The 23,909-nt window shown below is 37.0% G+C and overlaps 1 protein-coding gene across 1 annotated transcript in view; it reads right to left on the minus strand.

Annotated features, from left to right (window-relative positions):
- Positions 1 to 23,909, minus strand: part of CCDC7 (coiled-coil domain containing 7) — a 165,076-nt gene that overhangs the window by 93,348 nt on the left and 47,819 nt on the right. The window contains exons 7-11 of the mRNA XM_055308661.1: positions 23,693 to 23,754; positions 22,364 to 22,420; positions 9,689 to 9,764; positions 6,907 to 6,937; positions 6,380 to 6,466 (exon numbers count right to left, since the gene is read on the minus strand). Of these exons, the coding sequence (XP_055164636.1) occupies positions 6,380 to 6,466; positions 6,907 to 6,937; positions 9,689 to 9,764; positions 22,364 to 22,420; positions 23,693 to 23,754 (313 nt within the window). The remainder of the gene's footprint in view (positions 1 to 6,379; positions 6,467 to 6,906; positions 6,938 to 9,688; positions 9,765 to 22,363; positions 22,421 to 23,692; positions 23,755 to 23,909) is intronic.

Raw genomic sequence — 23,909 nt, forward strand, 5'->3', positions numbered from 1 at the left:
TTCCAGAGTCAGTATCCAAAGGGATGGAGGGGAAATACCCATAAGCTCTCACTCTAAAAGTTCTCTGAAAAGATAGAAGCAGTAGCGGTCTCTAAACTTCTATTATTTTTGATTCCAAGAGCTTTCCTGGTTCTATCCCTCACCAAACATATTGTTCACTTTTCCTTCAATTCTTTGAATTATCTTAATATCCACCCAATAAATGTTTTGCTTTAGCTAGGGTCAGTTTCTTCTGCTTGCAAAAAGAGTAAATAAAACCTTTATGTGACATCTAGGAAACTACTGATTAAGATTTGGCACACAAGGATAGGAATCAAATGTAGCTTTTATGAAAATTGAGTGAATACACCTAAATAGACAATATTCCAAAGAAGACACACAGATGGCCAGGAGGCACATGAAAAGATGCTTAACATCACTCATCATCAGGCAAATGCAAATCAAAACCACAATGAGATATCATCTCACACAGGTCAGAATGGCTAAAATCAAAAACACAATAACAAGTGCTGGTGAGGAGTTTGAAAGGTGACCAGGATTGACTGGTATAAAGCCCAGAGAGTATTGCTCTACTCCTAGAGAAAAGGGAGGCAAATAACCCAGGGACAGATGGTGTGGAAACAGCAATCTGAAGAATGCCTGGGGGCAGCATTCCCAGAGATGCCTCTCTAGGGATAAAGGAGCTGGCCAGCACCATTTCTTTCCCCCAACCCTCAGCATAAATATGGAACCACCTGAGGTAAGTAGCACTACACCAACACCAGCTGCCTAACCTGTTTACACCAAATACTACACCCCTGTGTTATGGCACTACTGCCCTTCTCCATCAAGCTTGCCTCAGTCTCCGCAGAGCTGGCCTCCCCCTGAGAAGACCAGCAGAAACCCCTTCTCCCAATCAGAGAGTTTCTCAGGGCTTCAGTTCTACCAGAAGTAGTATCAGCTCTCAAATAACAAGCATACCAGAGCATGCCTCATTAAAAGTCACCACATTAGAACCATATGATCATCTCAATAGATGCAGAGAAAGCATTTGACAAAATACAGCATGGATTCCTGATCAAAACTCTTCAGAGTGTAGGTATAGAGGGAACATTCCTCAGCATCTTAAAAGCCATCTACGAAAAGCCCACAGCAAATATCATTCTCAATGGGTAAAAACTGAGAGCCTTTCCCCTAAGATCAGGAACATGACAGGGATGTCCATTCTCACCACTGTTGTTCAACATAGTACTAGAAGTCCCAGCCTCAGCAATAAGACAACAAAAAGAAATGAGATGGAATAACATTCCATGCTCATGGACTGGAAGAATAAATATTGTGAAAATATCTATGCTACCCAGGGCAATTTACATATTCAATGCAATCTCTATCAAAATAGGGGGGAAATTAGAGAGGGAGACAAACCATGAGAGACTCCTAACTCTAGGAAACAAAGGGCGGCAGAAGGGGAGGTGAGGGGGGTTGGGGTAAGTGGGTGAAAGGCACTGAGGGCACTTGATGGGATGAGCAATGGGTGTTATGCTATATATTGGCAAATTGAACTTCAATAAAAACAAATTTAAAAATACGAAAAAGAAATAAATAAAAGTCACCACATTCTGGTCAAGGACCAAACACTGATGACTGCAGGTGAGGAGAGCCTCTTCAGATGACTGGCCTGAAGGATAGAGCAGCCAAAATAGAGCAGAAAAACACATTCAGCACACACCAGAGACACTTCCTTGAAATGCCAGGCCCTGGACACTATATGACCCCTTCCTCATAAAGCCATTATCTCTCAGGAGCAGGAAATATAACTGGCTTTTCTAACACAGAGAAGAAGGCAGAGACTTAGAGAAAATGCCAAGATGGAGGAATTCATCCCAAATGAAAGAACAAGATAAGGTCATGGCCAGAGATCTAAGCAAAACAGATATATATATATCACACCTGATGGAGAATTTAGAGCAACAAGCATAAAGATACTAATTGGCCTGAGAAAAGAACGGAAGACTTCAGGGAGGCCCTTACCAGAGATAAGAGTCAAAAAGAAATCAATCAGAAATGAAAAATGAAATAACCAAGATTGGAAACAGATTGGATTTAATGACGCAGAAGAACAAATAAGTGGTATAGAAGATAGGAGCTCTGGGTGGCTCAGTCAGTTAAGCATCTGTGTTTGGCTCCGGTCATGATCCCAGGTTCCTGGGATCAAGTCCCACATCAGGCTCCCCGCTTGACAGGGAGTCTGCTTCTCCCTCTCCCTTGCCACTCCCCCTGCTTGTGCTCTCTCTCCTTCTTTCTCTAAATAAATAAATAAATAAATAAATAAATAAATAAATAAATAAATAAATAAAATATTTTTTAAAAGTGATATAGAAGATAAAAATAATGGAAAATAATGAAGCTAAACAAAAGAGAAGAATTATGTGGAACATGAGAACAGACTTAAGGAATTCAGTGACTCCATCAAACATAATAACATTCATATTATGGGAGTCTCAGAAGAAGAGAGAGAAAAGGAGGCAGAAAATCTATTTGAGGAAATCATACCTGAAAACATCTCTAATCTAGGGAAGGAAACAGATCCAGATCCATGAGGCACAAAGAATTCCCATCAAAATCAACAAAAGCAGGCCAATAACGCCAAGACTTATTGTAATTTACTTTGTAAAATATAAGGATAAAGAAAAACAATCTTTAAAAATCAGCAAGACAAAAGAAGTCTCTAATGTATAAGGGAAAACCCATAGGCTAGAAGGAGATTAAAAAAAAAAAAAAAAAAAAAAACTTGGCAAGAAGGGAGTGGCATGATATATCCTAAGTGCTGAAAGGGAAAAATCTGCAGCCAAAATATTCCATCCAGCAAAAGCCAGGAAAAGGAGGGAAATAATAAAGATTAGAGGTGAAATAAGTCCTATAGAAACCAGAAAAACAATAGAACAGATCATTGAAATCAGGAGCTGGTTCTTTGAAAAATTTAATAAAATTGATAACCCCTAGCCAGACTTATCAAAAAGTAAAGAGAAAGGACCCAAACAAATAAAATCACAACAAGAGAGGAGAAACAACAAACAACACCACAAAAATACAAACAACCATAAGATAATATTATGAAAAACTGTATGTCAACAAACCTGGAAGAAATCGATAAATTCCTAGAAACATAAACTACCAAAATTGAAACAAGAATAAATATAAAATTGAGCAAACCAATGACCAGCAAAGAAATTGAATCAGTAATCAAAAAAAAAAAAAAAAAAAACCTCCCAAGAAACAAAAGTCCAGGGCCAGATGGCTTCAAAGGCAAATTTTACTAAACATTTAAAGAAGAATTAATACCTATTCTTTCCAAACTATTCAAAAAAATAGAAAAGGACGGAAAACTTCCAAATTCATTCTATGAGTCCAGCATTACCCTGATACCAAAACCTAATAAAGACTCCAGTAACAAAGAAAACTACAGGCCAATATCCTAGATGAACAAGAATGCAAAAATTCTCAATAAAATCCTAACAAACTGAATCCAACAGCACATTAAAAAAGACCATTCAACACCATCAAGTGGGATTTATTCCTGAGTTGCAAGATTGGTTCAATATTCACAAATTAGTCAAAGTGCTACACCACATTAACAAAAGAAAAGATAAACCATATGATCCTTTCAATAAATAAGGAAAAAGCATTTTGGAAAGTACAACATCTGTTCATGATAAAAACCATCAACAAAGTAAGGATAGAAAAAAAAAAAGGTAGGGATAGAGGAAACACACCTCAACCTCAACATCATAAAGGCCATACACGAAAAACCCACAGCTAATATCATCCTTATTGGGGAAAAAAATCAGAGCTTTCTTTCTACAGTCAGGAACAAGACAAGGACGTCTACTCTCACCACTGTTATTTAACATAATATGGGAAATCCTAGCTACAGCAATCAGACAACAAAAAGAAATAAAAGGTATCCAAATCAGCAAGGAAGAAAAACTTTCACTATTGGCAGATGACATGATACTCATATAGAAAACCTGAAAGACTCCACCAAAAAGTTGCTAGAACTGATACACAAATTGGTAAAGTTGTAAGATACAAGATCAATATACAGAAATCTGTTGCATTTCTATATGCCAGTAATGAAGCAGCAGAAAGAGAAGTTAAGGAATCGATCCCATTTACAATTGCACCAAAAACCATAAGATACCTAGGAATAAACCTAACCAAAGAGGTAAAAGATCTGCATTTTTGGAACACCTGGGTGGCTCAGTGGTTGGGCATCTGCCTTTGGCTCGGGACATGATCTTGGAGTTCCGGGATCAGGCCCTACATTGGGCTCCCCACAGGGACCCTGCTTCTCCCTCTGCCGGTGTCTCTGCCTCTCTCTCTGTGCCTCTCATGAATAAAATCTTAAAAAAAAAAGATCTGCACTCTGAAAACTATAGAACACTTATGAAAGATATTGAATATGATTGAATATGCCACGAAGAAATGGAAAGATTCCATGCTCATGGATTACAAGAACATTGTTCAAGCGTCTATATTACCCAAAGCATTCTATATATTTAATGCAACACCTATCAAAATACCAACAGCATTTTTCACAGACTTAGAACAATTCTAAATTTGTATGGAACCACAAAAGACCCCAAATAGACAAAGCAACCTTGAAAAAGCAAAGCAAAGCTGGACACGTCACAATTCCAGACTTTAAGTTATATTACAAAGCTGTAGTGATCAAGACAGTATGGTACTGACACAAAATAGAAAACTAGGTCAATGGAACAGAATAGAAAACCCGGAAGGGAACCCACAACTACACATTCAATTAATCATCAACAAAGCAGGGAAGAATATCTACTGTAAAAAGAAAGACAGTCTTCTCAACAAACGGTGTTAGGAAACCTGGACAACAACATGAAAAAGAATGAAACTGGACCACTTTCTTACACCATACACAAAAGCAATTTCAAAATCGATTAAAGACATGAAGAGACATGAAACCATCAAAACCCTAGAGGAGAACACAAGCAATAACAGGCTATACCAACTTCTTACTAGGTATTTCTTCTGAGGCAAGGGAAACAAAAGCAAAAATAAATTATTGGGACTCTATCAAAATAAAAAGCCTTTGCACAGAGAAGGAAACAATCAACAAAACTAAAAGTAAGTTTTGGAATGGGAAAAGATATTTGCAGATGACATATATCTGATGAGAGGTTGGTTTCCAAAATATAGAAGAACATCTAAAACCCATTTCTCAAAGAATAATCCAGTTAATAAATGGAGAGAAGACATAGATATTTTTCCAAAGAAGATAGCCAACAGACACATAAAAACATGTTCAACATCACTCATCATCAAGGAAATGGAAATCAAAACTCCACCTCACACCTGTCAGAACAGTTGAAATCAACAATACAGGAAACAACAGGTGTTGGCAAGGATGTGGAGAAAGGGAAACCCTATTACACTGTTGGTGAGAATGCAAACTGGTACAGCCACTCTGTAAAACACTATGGAGGATCCTCAGAAAGTCAAAAATAGAACTACCCTATAATCCAGAAATTGTACCCAAAGAACACAAAATGGTAATTCAAAGGGATACATGCACCGAGATTATCAACCAATAGCCAAATTACGGAAAGAGAAGAAATGCACATCAACTGATGAATGGATAAGAATGTGGTGTGTACACGCACATACACACACACACACACACACACACACACACACACTGGAATATTACTCAGCCATTAAAAAGAATGAATTCCTACCATTTGCAATGGCATGGATGGAGCTAGACACTCTTACAGTAAGCAAAATAAGTCAGTCAGAGAAAGACAAATACCATATGATTTGACTCATCTGTGGAATTTAAGAAACAAGACAAATGATCATAGGGGGAAAGAAGAGAAACTAAACCCAAGAAACATACTCTTAACTATAGAGTACAAATTGTGGGTTACCAGTAAGGAGGTAGGTAGGGAGATGGGTTAGGAGTGCACTTGTGATGAGCACTAGGTGTTGTATGTAAGGGTTGAATCAATAAATTGTACACCTGAAGCTAATTTTACACTGTATGTTAACTAACTGAAATTATTTTTAAACTTAAAAAAATGAAATATATTTGAAAACCCTAATTTATTGATATTTTAATAAATATTTGGCCTTAAAATGTCTCTTGGAATGTTTATATTTTATGTCTGTTTTTCCATAGCATCTTTTTGGTTTTAATAGCTAATATAATAACTTAGAAAATAGCATAATTTTATTTTTTTAAAGCACAGGTTTTAACTATTAATATCAAAAATGTATTATAAAACATTTAAATGTATCTTTGATTTCTATCCTACAATAATAAGGTAGGTACTCTACCATTTTCAGACACTGAAATTAAACTAACCTCATTCTTCAGCTTTTGTAGTTCATTTTCCAGCACCGACTTCTCCTCTAATAACACTTGAAAATCACTTTCCATTTGTTTATATTTCTAAAAGCAAATATTATAATTTTAGTAATAATAATGAAAAACATACATTTCAACATAAAGAAATTATTGGGCACTTAATTATTAAAGTAAGAAAGTCTTAATTAACTCCTGAAAATAATGAATCAGTGGTATTAGTCTGCATAATGAACTATAATGGGGCTGAGAGAGGCAAATGAACTAGAAGTAACAATGAATGGAAATTTAGAAGACTATGGGGTATTACAGTTCAATATTTCAGAAGTGAATGGTTTCTCAGAAATAACAAGGTCTAGTAAAATCAAAAAAGACTAAACTTTCCAGCTCACATATACACAGACATGTCTTGAATAAACTGACAAAGTATTGAGTCTTTAAGATTGTGGATCCTGACAACAATTTCTAGAGTCTACTAATATTATCAAGGACAAAGTGCAATTTCAAACTGAGAATGCTATACTTACAGCCTCTAACAAACCTTGATCACCCACAGCTCTGAAAAACAAACCAAAAATATCTATAATGTATTATCCTTTTACATTCATATTTTTACTTATATAACATATATTTTCTTTGAAAAAATTTAAGATAATACAAAGGAGGTTACAGTACACTTTGACTACCCTTCCAAAAATCCAATTCTCTATCTCAAGATATTATTAGATTGTTGTGTCTTTTCAGAACTTGATGCATTATTAAATACTACATGTACCTATTTGATTCTATCATTTTTGTTGGTGATTTAGATTACTGTTTTGTTTTCTTTTTCATATAAATGACATCAATGTATATGTTGTCCTAAATTTATTTTCACTTAATACAATGTCTGAGATTTATTTATATTGGTAAACACATATATACTTCATGCCTTTTAAGTACCATTCCTTATTCCATAGCAGGATTTGTCAAACTTTTTCTAATAAAGAGCCAGATAGAAAATATTTTAGACTTTGCAGGCCAGATGATCTGTCACTACCCCCAACACTGCAAAAGCAGAGATGATAGGTACCTAAATGGGTATGGCAAGATTTAATTTAAGGGCTGTAGTTCGCTGAACATTGTTCTAAGGCATGGGTAAATGATATATATTTTTTGATAAATGAGTTCTTATACTCCAAATTTGTAAAGCTTTAAGATATAATTAACATACCATGCAATTCATTCATTTAAAGTATACAACTCAGTGACTTTTAATATATTCACTAAGTTAGGCATCTATGATAATGACTTAGTTTTAGAACATTTTAAATTACCTCAAAAAGAAACCCTGTACCTATCAACAGTCTCCACGCTCTGGGAACAGCACTGCCTCCATCCTGGCAGGCACTCATCTACCTTCTGTCTCTATAGATTGGCCTATTCTGGATATTTCATTTGAATAAAATTATATAATATGTGGTCTTTTGAAACTGGTTTCTTACACTTAGCATAACGTTTTCAAGGTTCATCCATGTTGTAGCATGTATCAGTATCATATTCCTTTTTATTGCCAAATATGATTCCATTGTAGAGATGTACACATTTTATCTATTCATCAGTTTATGGGCATTTAGATCGTTTCCACTTTGAGGCTATTATGAATAATGCTACAGTGAACATCCTCCATGTACAAGTTTTTGCTTGTATATGTTTTCAATCACTTGGTATAAACCTAGGAATAGAATTTCTGGGTAATATTTTGGCTTTGTGTTTAACATTTTGAAGAACCAACAAACTGGTTTTAATACACACACCACTTTAATTTCTATCAGCAATATATGAGGGTCCCAATTCCTCTACATCCTTGCCAACAATTGTTATTGTCATCGTGTTTTCTCATAGCTATCTTAATGGGTGTGAAGTGATATAACACTGTAGTTGTGATTTGAAATTCCCTAATAACTAATGATGTTGAACTTTCATGTGCCTATTGACCATTGGTATATCTTGCTTCAGAAAATATCTCTTTAGATTATTTACCCAATTTTAATTTGGGCTATTTATCTTTTTATTATTGAGGTATAAGAGTTGTTTACATATTCTGGATAGAAGTCTTTTATTCCCTCCCTTCCCAAACACATGGAGAACAGAAACTACAACTAGTTATTTGGAAAGAAGGTAGTAAAAGAGAAAAGTTAGTCATAACCCCCAGAAGGCTCCAGCTGGTATACTGTGTGGGGGAAAGGGAGAGAAGTCCTACGTTAGAATAAAAATTAAAATATTAAAATACTGACTATAACATTTGACAAGGAATTTTAATTTCCCAAATAGCACAGTGCTTTTGAATTAAATTTAAGTTAATTATTATTTGAGAGTGATCAAAAAAAAGTTTACACTAGGTTTTATCCAGGAGTAGGCGGAAAATAAGCCCCAATTAGCAAACATAAATGAACCCAAAGTGTCCAAATGAAAGTTGATTTGTGATTTCATTCTACAAGACATGCTTTTTCAACATACCAGTTTTGAAACTAATATAACCTTAGCCACCTGAAAGAATTGTGGGTAATCCACAGTGACTATCATAGGTACCTTACATAAGTGAAATCATATAACTTTGTCTTCTTGTGACTGGCTTATTTTACTTAGCATAACATCCTCAAGGTTCACTCATGTTGTACCACATGGCAGAATTTCCTTCCTTTTTAAGACTCAGTAATATTCACTTTTTCTTTTCTTTTTTTTTAAAGATTTATTAATTAATGAGAGACACACAGAGAGAGAGAGAGAGAGAGAGAGAGAGAGGCAGAGACACTGGCAGAGGGAGAAGCAGGCTCCCTGCATGGAGCCTGATGTGGGACTCGATCCCAGGACTCCAGAATCAGGCACAAGGCTGAAGGCAGGCGCTAAACCACTGAGTGACCCAGGGATCCCCACATTTTCTTTATATGTTATCTGTTTTGAGAAACTTGGGTTGCTTCCACCGTTTGCTACTGTAAATAATGCTATAGTAAACATGGGTGTATAAATATCTTTTGAGACCCTGGTTTCAATTTTGCAGGGTATACTCAGATATGAAATTCCTAGATCATATGGTAATTGCATTTTTAATTTTTTGAGAAACTGACATATTGTTTTCCTTTGTGACTATAAATTTTATATTCTGCATGATTATAATTTTAAATTTCAAAATTACACATATCACAAAAATTGACATTAGAACACTAAATTTTTTAATAGTGGTCATATCTTCTTTATGTTTCCAATTTTTCTAAAATAAATGTGTACTCATTTTCATAATTAGGAAAAGGAGATATTTTAAAAACTTACCTCTCCAACATATTTGACTGTTTTTCAAATATTTTCAACATGACATTCAATCGATTCATCAGTGAATAAGCAGCTTCTATTGTGAAGATAAAAAGGAAAAACTTTAAAGGTATTACAAATGACTAAAGTTATACCTCTTTATTGATGTAACTCACTGCTGTATGTGTGAAAACTAAATGAACATAAAGAGGAGACATTACTCAAGGAACAAATGCTTATGATAAAAAGTTACCATTTGATTAAATAGCTATTATGTCACTCCACTACCTTACAATTCTTTTTATCCTGACAGTAACCCAAAAAGATATTGTCACTATTTTCAAATAAATAAATTGAGTCTCAGAGAGCTTATATAATTTTATCAAAATTGACAAAACTGGATTGAGGTCAGTACGTGTAACCTCCGTTTAACGTTGCACATAAGGGGACTCTAAGACGCTAAGAGAAAACTGCTTTGGTTGCTGCTGCTAAGTCAACAAAGACTATGGGAAGACTCTAACAAGCCTGTTAAGTTTTCCACCTGAATCAAATAATCCAAAAGGTTAACTAAAATGCTATTAAAAAGGAAATCAACATTATGAAAATCCACAGTAATCCATAATTAGAGCTATCAGATTCGTAGATCTTGTAATACAAAAAGTACACGAGACGATAGTCCCTTCACTAAGTTTGCTACTAATACACCAAACATGAAATGTACAAAGATAATGTTAAATAACATGGGAGCAGTCCACAATTCCAAAATATGAATTGTATTTTGAGAGAAGAAAAAGAAACAGGATAGAAATCAGCTAAGCCTCAAAAAGAATAGACTTTTATTTGAAAGACAGGCAAAAATCATAAAACAGGTAAAGTACAAATGTGCAACATATGTCAATAGAATCAACTAAGTCAAGTATACATGATCTCATGGGTCATGAGATCAAGCCCCACATCGGGCTCCCTGAGCAGCTGGTAGGAGAGTGTCTTCTTGAGATTCTTTCTCCCTCTGCCCACTCCCCTTGTTCATGTTGTCTCTCTCCAAAATAAAAATATTTAAGAAAATAAGTATATAAAGAAACCAAGTAAACTAGAAGCTTGCTTTAGGAGAGTCAATACTCCTTAAACATTCAGAATATATACTGAAAGAAGACAGCTTTAGAAAAATAAAATTTTAAAATTTTTTTATAAGCAAAAGAGACTAACATACATAAAATATGGGGCACCTGGGTGGCTCAGTCAGTTGTGTCTGCCTTTAGCTCAGGTCATGATCTTGGGATCCTGGGATTAAGCACTGAGTCAGGTTCCCCAGTCAGCAAGGAATATGCTTCTCCCTCATGTAGTGAGAGATGAAGAGGGACACTATATCATACTTAAAGGATCTATCCAAGAAGAGGACTTAACAATCATCAATATATATGCCCCCGAATATGGGAGCTGCCAAATATATCAATTAATATTTGCTGTGGGCTTTTTGTAGATGGCTTTTAAGATGCTGAGGAATGTTCCCTCTATCCCTACACTCTGAAGAGTTTTGATCAGGAATGGATGCTGTATTTGGTCAAAAGCTTTCTCTGCATCTATTGAGAGGATCATATGGTTCTTGTTTTTTCTCTTGCTGATATGAACAATCACACTGATTGCTTTGCAAGTGTTGAACGAGCCTTGCATCCTGGGGATAAATCCCTGGGTCATGGTGAATAATCTTCTTAATGTATTGTTGGATCCTATTGGCTAGTATCTTGTTGAGAATTTTTGCATCTGTGTTCATCAGGGATATTGGTCTATAATTCTCTTTTTTGGTGGGGTCTTTGGTTTTGGAATTAAGGTGATGCTGGCCTCATAGAACGAGTTTGGAAGTATTCCACCCTTTCTTTTAGACAGCTTTAGTAGAATAGGTATTGTTTCCTCTTTAAACGTTCTATATAATTCCTCTGGGAAGCAATCTGGCCCTGAACTTTTGTGTCTTGGGAGGGTTTTGATGACTGCTTCAATTTCCTCCCTGGCTATTGGCCTGTTCACATTTTCTATTTCTTCCTGTTCCAGTTTTGGAGATTGTGGTTTTCCAGAAATGCATCCATTTCTTCTAGATTGCCTAATTTATTGGCATATAGCTGCTCATAAAAAGTTTTTAAAATTGTTTGTATTTCCTTGGTATTGGTTGTGAGCTCTCCCTTTTAATTCATGATTTTATTAATTAGAGTCTTTTCTCTTTTGTTTTTAATAAGGCTCGCTAATGGTTTATCTATCTTATTAATTCTTTCATAGAACCAACTCCTGGTTTTGTTGATGTGTTCCACAGTTCTACCAGTCTCTATTTCATTGAGTTCTGCTCAAATCTTTATTAACTCTCTTCTTCTGCTGGGTGTAGATTTTATTTGCTGTTCTTTCTCCAGTTCCTCTGGGTGCAAGGTTAGCTTGCCTATTTGAGCTTTTCTCCAATTTTTTGAGGGATGCTTGTATTGCAATGTATTTTCCTCTCAGGACTGTTTTTGCAGTATCCCAAAGATTTTGAACGGTTGTATCTCTATTCTCATTAGATTCCATAAATCTTTTTAATTCTCCTCTAATTTCCAGGTTGACCCTTTAATCTTTTAGCAGAATGGTCCTTAACCTCCCTGTTTGTAAAGAGGCGGGGCAAAATGATGGAAGAGTGGGGTCCCCAAGTCACCTGTCCCCTCCAGAGTACCTAGATAACCTTCAAATCATCCTGAAAACCTACGAATTCGGCCTAAGATTTAAAGAGAGAACAGGTGGAATGCTACAGCGAGAAGTGTTCACGCTTCTATCAAGGTAGGAAGATGGCGGGGAGGGGGGGGATAAAAGAAATAAACAAAAGGCATCCAAGAGGGAGGGGCCCCGCGAAGAGCCGGGCTAAGGCTGAGTGTCCCCAGGACAGGAAAGCCCCGTCCTGGAGAAGCAGGTGTTTCAACAATCTTTCCAGATGGAAAGGTGCTGGCAGGGAGTTGGAGCAGGATCCCAGGAGGGCGGGAATGCCCTCAGGCTCCCAGGGACACTAACAGAGCACCTGTGCCCCTGGGAGAAGGCACCACACCCCGATGCCTAGCTCCCTAAAGGGCTGCAGCCTGCTGAGGGCTGGACCCGGGAGCAGCTCGGAGCCTGTTGGGGCAGAGGCTCCGTGCAGAGGGGGCTGCTTGCCCCGGGGAGTGCCAATCCAGTGGCGCAGGCCCCGGACCCCAGGGCACCGGGGACAAGCCCAGGATCCGGCGCTCCCCCCGGGACAAGCAGAAGCCAGGAGGGCACAGGACAGCAAGGACACTCCTGCCACCCAGCGACCCCGAATTGAGCAGATCAGCGGCGTCGCCCCCGGAGCATCCAGGCCCCGGCAGACTGAGAGCTCTGTAGATACTGCGGGAGCTGACTCCAGGGCTCCAGAGCTGGCCACCCCCACTGTGGTTGTTCCTCCTGGGGCCTCACAGGGTAAACAACCCCCACTGAGCCTCACAATGGCCTCACCCGATAAACAGCTAAAACATCTTTCACTGAGCCCTGCACCAGGCAGGGGGCTGAGCAGCTCCCCCAAGTGCTAACACCTGAAAATCAGCACAGCAGGCCCCTCCCCCAGAAGACCAGCTACACCAACAGGGGAAAAACAAATTATTGACCAAGCAGCACTGGAAAGTTCCAGGGGAAGTCAAGGGATTTACAGTATACAGAATCAGAGGATACTCCCCCTTGTTTTTTGTTTTTTGATTTCTGTTTGCTTCCCCCCCCTTTTTTTCTTTTTTCTTCTCTTTTTCTTTCTTTTTTTTTTTTTCTTTTTCTTTTCTTCTTTCTCTTCTCTCTTTTTCACCTTTTCCCAATACAACTTGTTTTTGGCTACACTGCACTGAGCAAAATGACCAGAAGGAAAACCTCACCTCAAAATAAAGAATCAGAAACAGTCCTCTCTCCCACAGAGTTACAAAATTTGTATTACAATTCAATGTCAGAAAGCCAGTTCAGAAGCACTATTATAAAGCTACTGGTGGCTCTAGAAAAAAGCATAAAGGATTCAAGAGACTGCATGACTGCAGAATTTAGATCTAATCAGGCAGAAATTAAAAGTCAGTTAAATGAGATGCAATCCAAACTAAAGGTTGCAGAACCATTTACCATTTAAATGGTTCTCAAAAGAAAGCAGGGGTAGCCATCCTTACATCAGATAAACTAAAATTTATCTCGAAGACTGTAGTGAGAGATGAAGAGGGACACTATATCATACTTAAAGGATCTATCCAACAAGAGGAATCAACAATCATCAATATATAGGCACCGAATATGGGAGCTGCCAAATATATAAATTAATAACCAAAGTTAAGACATACTTAGATAATAATACACTTAAACTTGGTGACTTCAATCTACCACTTTCTACACTCCTTGATAGGTCTTCTAAGCACAACATCACCAAAGAAACAAGAGCTTTAAATGATACACTGGACGAGATGGATTTCACACATATCTACAGAACTTTATCTCCAAACACAACTTAATACACATTCTTCTCAAGTGCACATGGAACTTTCTCCAAAATAGACCACATACTGGGTCACAAATCAGGTTTTAACTGATACCAAAAGATTGGGATCGTCCCCTGCATATTCTCAGACCATAATGCCCTGAAATTAGAACTAAATCACAACAAGAAGTTTAGAAGGATTTCAAGCACGTGGAGGTTAAGGACTATCCTGCTAAGAGATGAAAGGGTCAACCAGGAAATTAAGGAAGACGTAAAAAGATTCATGGAAACTAATGAGAATGAAGACACAACCATTCAAAATCTTTGGGATACAGCAAAAGCGGTCCTGAGGGGGAAATACATTGCAATACAAGCAGCCATCCAAAAACTGGAAAGAACTCAAATACAAAGCTAAACTTACACCTAAAGGAGCTAGAGGAAAAAACAGTAAATAGATCCTACACCCAGCAAAAGAAGAGAGTTAATAAAGATTCGAGCAGAACTCAATGAAATAGAGACCAGAAAAACTGTGGAACAGATCCACAAAACCAGGAGAGATGGTTCTTTGAAAGAATTAATAAGGTAGATAAACCATTAGCCAGCCTTATTAAAAAGAAGAGAGAGAAGACTCAAATTAATAAAATCATGAATGAGAAAGGAGAGATCACTACCAATACCAAGGAAATACAAACGATTTTAAAAACATATAATGAACAGCTATATGCCAATAAATTAGGCAATCTAGAAGAAATGGACACATTTCTGGAAAGCCACAAACTACCAAAACTGGAACTGGAAGAAATAGAAAACCTGAACAGGCCAATAACCAAGGAGGAAATTGAAGCAGTCATCAAAAACCTCCCAAGACACAAAAGTCCAGGGCCAGATGGCTTCCCAGGGGAATTCTATCAAACGTTTAAAGAAGAAACCATACCTATTCTACTAAAGGTGTTCTGAAGGATAAAAAGAGATGGAGTACTTCCAAACTCGTTCTATGAAGCCAGCATCACCTTAATTCCAAAACCAGACAAAGACCCCACCAAAAAGGAAAATTATAGACCAATATCCCTGATGAACACAGATGCAAAAATTCTCAACAAGATACTATCCAATAGGATCCAACAATACATTAAGAAGATTATTCACCATGACCAAGTAGGATTTATCCCCGGGATGCAAGATTGGTTCAACACTCATAAAACAATCAGTGTGATTCATCATATCAGCAAGAGAAAAACCAAGAACCATATGATCCTCTCAAGAGATGCAGAGAAAGCATTTGACAAAATACAGCATCCATTCCTGATCAAAACTCTTCAGAGTGTAGGGATAGAGGGAACTTTCCTCGACATCTTAAAAGCCATCCAGGAAAAGCCCACAGCAAATATCATTCTCAATGGGGAAGCACTGGGAGCCTTTCCCCTAAGATCAGGAACAAGACAGGGATGTCCACTCTGACCACTGCTATTCAACATAGGCCTGGAATTCCTAGCCTCAGCAATCAGACAACAAAAAGACATTAAAGGCATTCAAATTGGCAAAGAAGAAGTCAAACTCTCCCTCTTTGCCGATGACATGATACTCTACATAGAAAACCCAAAAGACTCCACCCCAAGATTGCTAGATCTCATCCAGAAATTTGGCAGTGTGGCAGGATACAAAATCAATTCCCAGAAGTCAGTGGCATTTCTATACACTAACAATGAGACTGAAGAAAGAGAAATTAAGGAGTCAATCCCAGTTACAACTGCACCCAAAAGCATAAGATACCTAGGAATAAACCTAACCAAAGAGGTAAAGGACCTATACCCTAAAAACTATAGAACACTTCTGGAAGAAATTGAGGAAGACACAAAGAAATGGAAAAATATTCCATGCTCATGGATTGGCAGAATTAATATTGTGAAAATGTCAATGTTACCCAGGGCAATTTACACGTTTAATGCAATCCCTATCAAAATACCATGGACTTTCTTCAGAGACTTAGAACAAATTATTTTAAGATTTGTGTGGAATCAGAAAAGACCCCGAATAGCCAGGGGATTGTAAAAAAAAAAAAAAGAAAACCATAACTGGGGGCATCACAATGCCAGATTTCAGGTTGTACTACAAAGCTGTGGTCATCAAGACAGTGTGGTACTGGCACAAAAACAGACACATAGATCAATGGAACAGAATAGAGAACCCAGAAGTGGACCCTGAACTTTATGGTCAACTAATATTTGATAAAGGAGGAAAGACTATCCATTGGAAGAAAGACAGTCTCTTCAATAAATGGTGCTGGGAAAATTGGACATCCACATGCAGAAGAATGAAACTAGACCACTCTCTTGCACCATACACAAAGATAAACTGAAAATGGATGAAAGATCTAAATGTGAGACAAGATTCCATCGAAATCCTAGAGGGGAACACAGGCAACACCCTTTTTGAACTTGGCCACAGTAACTTCTTGCAAGATACATCCACGAACGCAAAAGAAACAAAAGCAAAAATGAACTATTGGGACTTCATCAAGATAAGAAGCTTTTGCACAGCAAAGGATACAGTCAACAAAACTCAAAGACAACCTACAGAATGGGAGAAGGTATTTGCAAATAACATATCAGATAAAGGGCTAGTTTCCAAAATCTATAAAGAACTTCTTAAACTTAACACCAAAGAAACAAACAATCCAATCATGAAATGGGCAAAAGACATGAAGAGAAATCTCACAGAGGAAGACATCGACAGGGCCAACAAGCACATGAGGAAATGCTCCGCATCACTTGCCATCAGGGAAATACAAATCAAAACCACAATGAGATACCACCTCACACCACTGAGAATGGGGAAAATTAACAAGGCAGGAAACCACAAATGTTGGAGAGGATGCGGAGAAAAGGGAAGCCTCTTACACTGTTGGTGGGAATGTGAACTGGTGCAGCCACTCTGGAAAACTGGGTGGAGGTTCCTCAAAGAGTTAAAAATAGATCTGCCCTATGACCCAGCAATTGCACTGCTGGGGATTGACCCCAAAGATACAGATCCAGTGAAACGCTGGGACACCTGGACCTCGATGTTATAGCAGCAATGTCCACAATAGCCAAACTGTGGAAGGAGCCTCGGTGTCCGTCGAAAGATGAGTGGATAAAGAAGATGTGGTTTATGTATACAATGGAATATTACTCAGCCATTGGAAACGACAAATACCCACCATTTGCTTCGATGTGGATGGAACTGGAGGGTATTTTGCTGAGTGAAAGGAGTCAATCGGAGAAGGACAAACATTATATGTTTTCATTCATTTGGGGAATATAAATAATAGTGAAAGGGAATAGAAGGGATGGGAGAAGAAATGGGTAGGAAATATCAGAAAGGGAGACAGAACATGGAAGTCTACTAACTCTGGGAGACGAACTAGGGGTGGTGGAAGGGGAGGAGGGCAGGGCGTGGGGGTTACTCGGTGATGGGCACTGAGGGGGGGCACTTAACGGGATGAGCACTGAGTGTTATTCTGTATGTTGGCAAATTGAACACCAATAAAAAATAAATTTATTATTTAAAAAAAGAGCTTCTGCACAGAGAAGGAAACAATTAACAAAACTAAAAGGCAATCTTTGGAATGGGAGAAGATATTCGCAAATGACATATCTGATAAGGGGTTAGTATCCAAAATAAAAAAAGAAAGAACTTATGAAACTCAACACCCAAAATAAAACAATCCAGCTAACAAGGGGGTAGAAGACGTGAATAGATATTTTTCCAAAGAAGATATTCAGACAGCCAACAGACACATAAAAACAATCAGCATCACTCATCATTGGGGAAATGCAAATCAAAACTACAATGAGAGATCACCTTACACCTGTCAGAACAGCTAAAATGAACACCACAGGAAACAACAGATGTTGGCGAGGATATGGAGAAAGGGGAACCCTCTTACACTGTTGGTGGGAATGCAAACTGGTGAAGCCACTCTGGAAAACAGTATGGAGGCTCCTCAGAAAGTTAAAAATAGGGCAGTCCAGGTGGCTCAGCAGTTTAATGCCGCCTTCGGCCCAGAGCATGATCCTTGAGACCCGGGATCGAATCCCACATCGGGCTCCTTGCATGGAGCCTGCTTCTCCCTCTGCCTGTGTCTCTGCCTCTCTCTCTCTGTGTCTCTCATGAATAAATAAATAAAATCTTAAAAAAAAAGAAAGTTAAAAATAGAACTACCCTATGACCCAGCAATTGCATTACTAGGTATTTACCCAAGGAATACAAAAATACTAATTCAAAGTGATACATGCATCCTGATTATCAACTAATAGTGAAATTATGGAAAGGGCCCAAATGTTCATTGACTGATGAATGGAAAAAGATGTGGTATATTGATAGATGATATGTAGGTGGGTAGGTAGGTAGGTAGGTAGAGATAATGGAGATATATACAATGTAATATTTCTCAGCCATTTGCAATGACATGGATGAAGTTAGTATTATACTAAGTGAAATAAGTCTGTCAGAGAAATATGATTTCACTCATATGTGGAATTTAAGAAACAAAACAATCACGGGTGAGGGAAAGAGAGAGAAAAAAAAACAAAACAAGAAATAGACCCTTAACTATACAGAACAAACTGATGTTTACAAAGGGGAAGTGGATGTGGGAATGAGTTAACTCAAAATGGATCATAGATTTAAATATAAAATGCAAAAATATTAAACTTCTAGAAGACAATATAGGAGAAAGTCTAGGTTTCATTAGGTTTGAAGGTGACTTTTAGATACACCAAAAGCACAACCTAAGAAAGTTAAAAACTGATAATTTTAACTTCATTAAAATTAAGAAGTTCCATTCTACAAAAGACACTAGTAAGAAAATGAAAAGAGAAACTATAGATGAAGAGAAAATCTTTGCAATTATCTGACAAAGGGCTTGTATCCAATATACAAAGAACACTTAAAACTCAACAATAAAAAACAAATAAAGAAATTAAAAATGGGTAAAATATCTGAACAAATACCTCACCAAAAAAGGCAAAAACATATTTTAAAAATATTACAAATTAAAACAATGAGATACCACTAAACAGCTTTTAAAATGGCTAAAATCCAAAATTCTGACAACACCAAATGTTGACAAAGATAAAGAGCAACAGGAATTCTCATTCTCATTGTTGGTAGAATATGAAATGCAAAAAAATGATCCAAAAAAAAAAAAAAGAAACTCTTTGCAAAAGAGTTTGGCAGTTTCTTACAAAACTAAACATACATTTAGTATATGATCCAGCAATTGCACTCCTTTGTATTTACCCAAATGAATTGGAAAAACATGTCAACATGAAAAAAACTCAATTTGCAGCAGCTTTTCTGTAATTGCAAAACCTTAGAAGTAACCAAGATGTCCTTCAATAGATAAACAAACTATGATACATCTACACAGTGGATTGTTATTTAGTAATAAAAAGAAATGAGTGATAAAACCACAAAAATCATTAAGCAGGAAACTTAAATACATATTACTAAGTAAAAGACTGTAGGAGTCCAAATATATGACATTTTTGGAAAGGCAATACAACAGAGATATTGAAAAGATCAATGATTGCCAAGTACTCAGATGGATGGTCCTACATAGGAGGGCCTACAATAAATTGGTAGAACATGAGATTCAAGACAATGAAACTCTTCTGTTGATACTAAAATGGTGGATACATGACATTATACATTTGTCAAAAGCTATAGAACTCTACAGCACAAAGATTGAAAACTATGTAAACTATGGACTTTAGTTAATAATATTGCATCAATATTGGTCCATCAATTTTAACATATGTAGCACATTAATCCGAAATGTTAATAAAACTTTGTGTAGGGAGTAGGAGGCAGAGAATGGGTATATGGGAACTCTGTACTTTCTGCTCAATTTTTCTATAAACCTAAAACTGCTGTAAAAAATTAATTCCATTAATTATGAAATAAAGCAGCATCAAAATTAAACAGTAGTATAAAAACAGAGTGGAATACAAAGGTAGCTTTTGTCTTATTGATGAAACTAAGGCATAAAATAGAATTTAGAGAAGGGGAAGAGAAGAGAATAAAGTTTGTCTGGAGAAGATGAAAAAGGATACTTTTGACAGAAAAAGAGAGTGTATACAAGTAAAACTGAAAAATAATGAATCAGTAGATCTATACCAAAGGAGCCCAGGGACTGAGGCAGCTGCCATGGAAGAAAATAGCTCATGGATACAGAGAACAGATCAGCAGCTCCCAGAGGTGGGGGTCGAAGTGGGGTGGGCAAAATGGGTGAAGGTGGTCAAAAGGTATAAACTCCCTGTTATAAATAAGTTGTGGAATGTAATGTACAGCATCTATAGTTAATAATGCTGTATTGCATCTGAAAGTTGCTAAGAGAGTAGACCTTAAAAGTTCTCATCACAAGAAAAAAATTCTTGTAGGGTGTGGTGATAGATGTTAACTAGACTTATTGTGATGATCATTTTGCAATATATACAAATATCATACACTTGAAATTAATGTAATGTATGTCAAATATACCTCAATTAAATGAGTGAATGAAGAAAGAGACAAAGTGACAGACAAAAAGAAAGAACATTTTTATTTTTTTTATTATAAATTTATTTTTTATTGGTGTTCAATTTGCCAACATATAGAATAACACCCAATGCTCATCCCGTCAAGAGCCCACCTCAGTGCCCGTCACTCAGTCACCCCCCACCCCCTGCCCACCTCCCCTTCCACCCCTACCTAGTTCGTTTCCCAGAGTTAGGAGTCTCTCATGTTCTGTCTCCAGAAAGAACATTTTTAAATCATCACTAATATTTCTACTATTTTATTCTCTTGGGTTTGGTAGGAGGTTATGTTCCATCAGCCTATACGTGGGCATAAAGACCCCTGGTTTTGTCCATGGTGGAGCACCAGGGACTAAAATTATTCTTTCACCATAAGCCAATTAAAATCTGAACAAAAATATGTGAAAAAGCAATATTCAGACATTGTCAAAGAAAAGGTGCAAGGCAGTCATCTCTGACAGAAGGGAAACAAAGGAACAGACAGAGCCCTTTGATAAGCCCGTCTTCCTTCCTGAGGTTTCTAGGCCACAGCATAAAGGAGGGGGATCTAAACAGAGTCTGCTATTCTCCTGGAGTGCAGAGACAAAGTTTAGAGTTTTGGAAGCCCAAAGCAGCTAGAATTCACAGAGTACAGTATTAGAGAAGACAGCTACACAGATAGAGAGCTCCACAGATGTGCAGAGGGTTTCCCTTGAAGTAGAAAGAAACTTTCACTATCCACTCTGCAGCTCTAGATTTCTTTCTATCCAACTAGTCATTCAGGATTCTCTTGGATCAAAGGTATCTACAGAACTTGGGTGTGCTGTGGCATCAAGCTGCCCTTGGCTTTAAATATTGCAACATTAGAGTTTAAAGCTGAGGTTGAAAGAAGACAGGATTCCCATCAATCATTTCCAACCAAATCTTATTTTCCACTTCTGAATTGTATTCTTTTTTTTTAAGATTTTATTTATGTATTCATGAGAGACACAGAGAGAAAGAGAGAGAGAGAGAGAGAGAGGCAGAGAGAGGCAGAGACACAGGCAGCGGGAGAAGCAGGCTTCACACAGGCAGTCCGACGTGGGACTTGATCCCGGGACTCCAGGATCATGCCCTGGGCCAAAGTCAGGCGCAAAACTGCTGAGCCACCCAGGGATCCCTCTGAATTGTATTCTATAGCATACATTACATGATTGCTTCAAAATTCTTTCCAGGACTAAGGCATAAGCAAGGTAATTTTTCCTTTACTTTGATAAATAGTCAGAAGTTTAACATACTAGTTCTAGTAGCTCTTTATTTTTATGCACTGACAGGTGCTCAGCTGTTTTAAAGGAATTAATGCACATAAGATCATCTATAATTCATAGAAACAAAACCTACAAATGACCTCTTAAATCTATCACTATTCATCTCAAAGGCCTAGCACCTATGAAACATTTCTGTAGCATACTCTAATCAAAACTAAAAATCCTCCAATCCAAGTGATAGCAAGGTATTCCTCAAAAATTAATCTGTTTTATGTAGCATGTAGCTCTAGCTAAGAATTTCAGTACTTACTTGCTAGCCAGCTCAACTGTTTATCTCCAAATTCCAGGGAATCTATGTTACTACCATAATAATAACTTTAAATAAGATTATAGAAATTAATGCACTCAACAGAAGTTATTAACATCAATAATGCTTAGAGAAATAACTTACGTGGATCAGTTGCAGAAACATCTATAAATTCTTCAGTTGAGTGAGTTTTTATGAATTCTGAAATAATAGTAAGTTTGTCATATGTTTCAAATATCAATTATGTGTATTGAGCTTGAATTTCATAGTTTTTTTTTCTAAATAACTCATTCAAGAGAAAGAAAATTCTAAAAAAAAATAATAGAGCTGCCCACACTGGAGATCCTCCCAATCACACAACAAATGGTAACATCTGAATTAATGTATAGAGCAACTAAGTGACATGAACTCATCATTTTCTCAACACTTGTTTTTCCTCTCCTATCCCCTTAATGTTACTATGATTTACTCTCCCTTCCTTTCATATCCAATTACCAAGTTTTGCCCAGTAAATTTTCTCAAATCTGCCCCTTTTCTTCTTATTTGCACTCTAATAAAAGCACTTATCACACCTGTGTGATAAGTGCTTCCATTCCTAGTCCCCAAATCTAGCTTCTACAAATGGCCAGAATAATCTGTCTACAATTGAATCCAACAATGCCCCTTCCCTACAAAAAAGTCTTCAGTGATTCTCTATTATATATGGGGAAAAATAATAATAGAAAAAAGTTCCTTAGCACACCATCTAATCCCTCTGCTGAGGCTCTCTCTTCTTACCTCATCCCTACTTACTAGCTTCAATTCTAATACCATTCTACTTGTAATTCCCTCTTCATGCTGTTTGTTCACGCTATATCTTCTTTGTAAAATACCAGATATCTCTCTTCTTCACTTGACTAAATCCTATTCATCCACTAAGGTTGTATAAAATCTTCCCAACTTCCTTGGGTTGACCAAATTGGGTATCTGTGGACTCACTGCAAATTATACATAACTTTTATCATGTGTCTCGCTATATATTAAAGTGATGCATAGGGGGTCCCTGGGTGGCTCAGCAGTTTAGCTCCTGCCTTTGGCCCAGGGCATGATCCTGGAGTCCTGGGATCAAGTTCCGCATCGGGCTCCCTGCATGGAGCCTGCTTCTCCCTCCGCCTGTGTCTCTGCCTTTCTTTCTCTCTGTGTCTCTTCATGAATGAATAAATAAAATCTTAAAAAAAAAGTGATGAATAATGTGCTTTTGTCCTAAGTTATGTATTTTATGGTAGCTAACAACCAAGGTTTATTTGTTTTGTACAACTCCCAAAATCTGAAACATAAGAACTTTTATTGAAAATATCAAACTCACCATTGAATATCTTTTTAAATTTGCTACTGTATAATTTTATGGCTATAAAATTTTAAACCGTAAGTCTCAAAATGTTAACGTACTATAGGAAACCCAATAAATGCTAAACATGTATAAGATATTATCACCTTCAATTAACTGCTGTACAGCTTCATAACTTTGTACTGCCTCTGGTGAACTTTCACTATCCCTGTTAAAATTGTAATAAGTACAACATTTATTTATTATCAAAAAATAAGAGTTTAAATTACACTGAAGAAATAGAATATAAGCTCTACATATACGTAGTTTGTAAAATAAAATGTAAACTATTATTTAACCTTTATTCAGAAACTAAGATAAATT

Source organism: Nyctereutes procyonoides, unplaced genomic scaffold (assembly GCF_905146905.1).
Source record: "Nyctereutes procyonoides isolate TBG_1078 unplaced genomic scaffold, NYPRO_anot_genome, whole genome shotgun sequence".
NCBI lineage: Eukaryota > Metazoa > Chordata > Mammalia > Carnivora > Canidae > Nyctereutes > Nyctereutes procyonoides.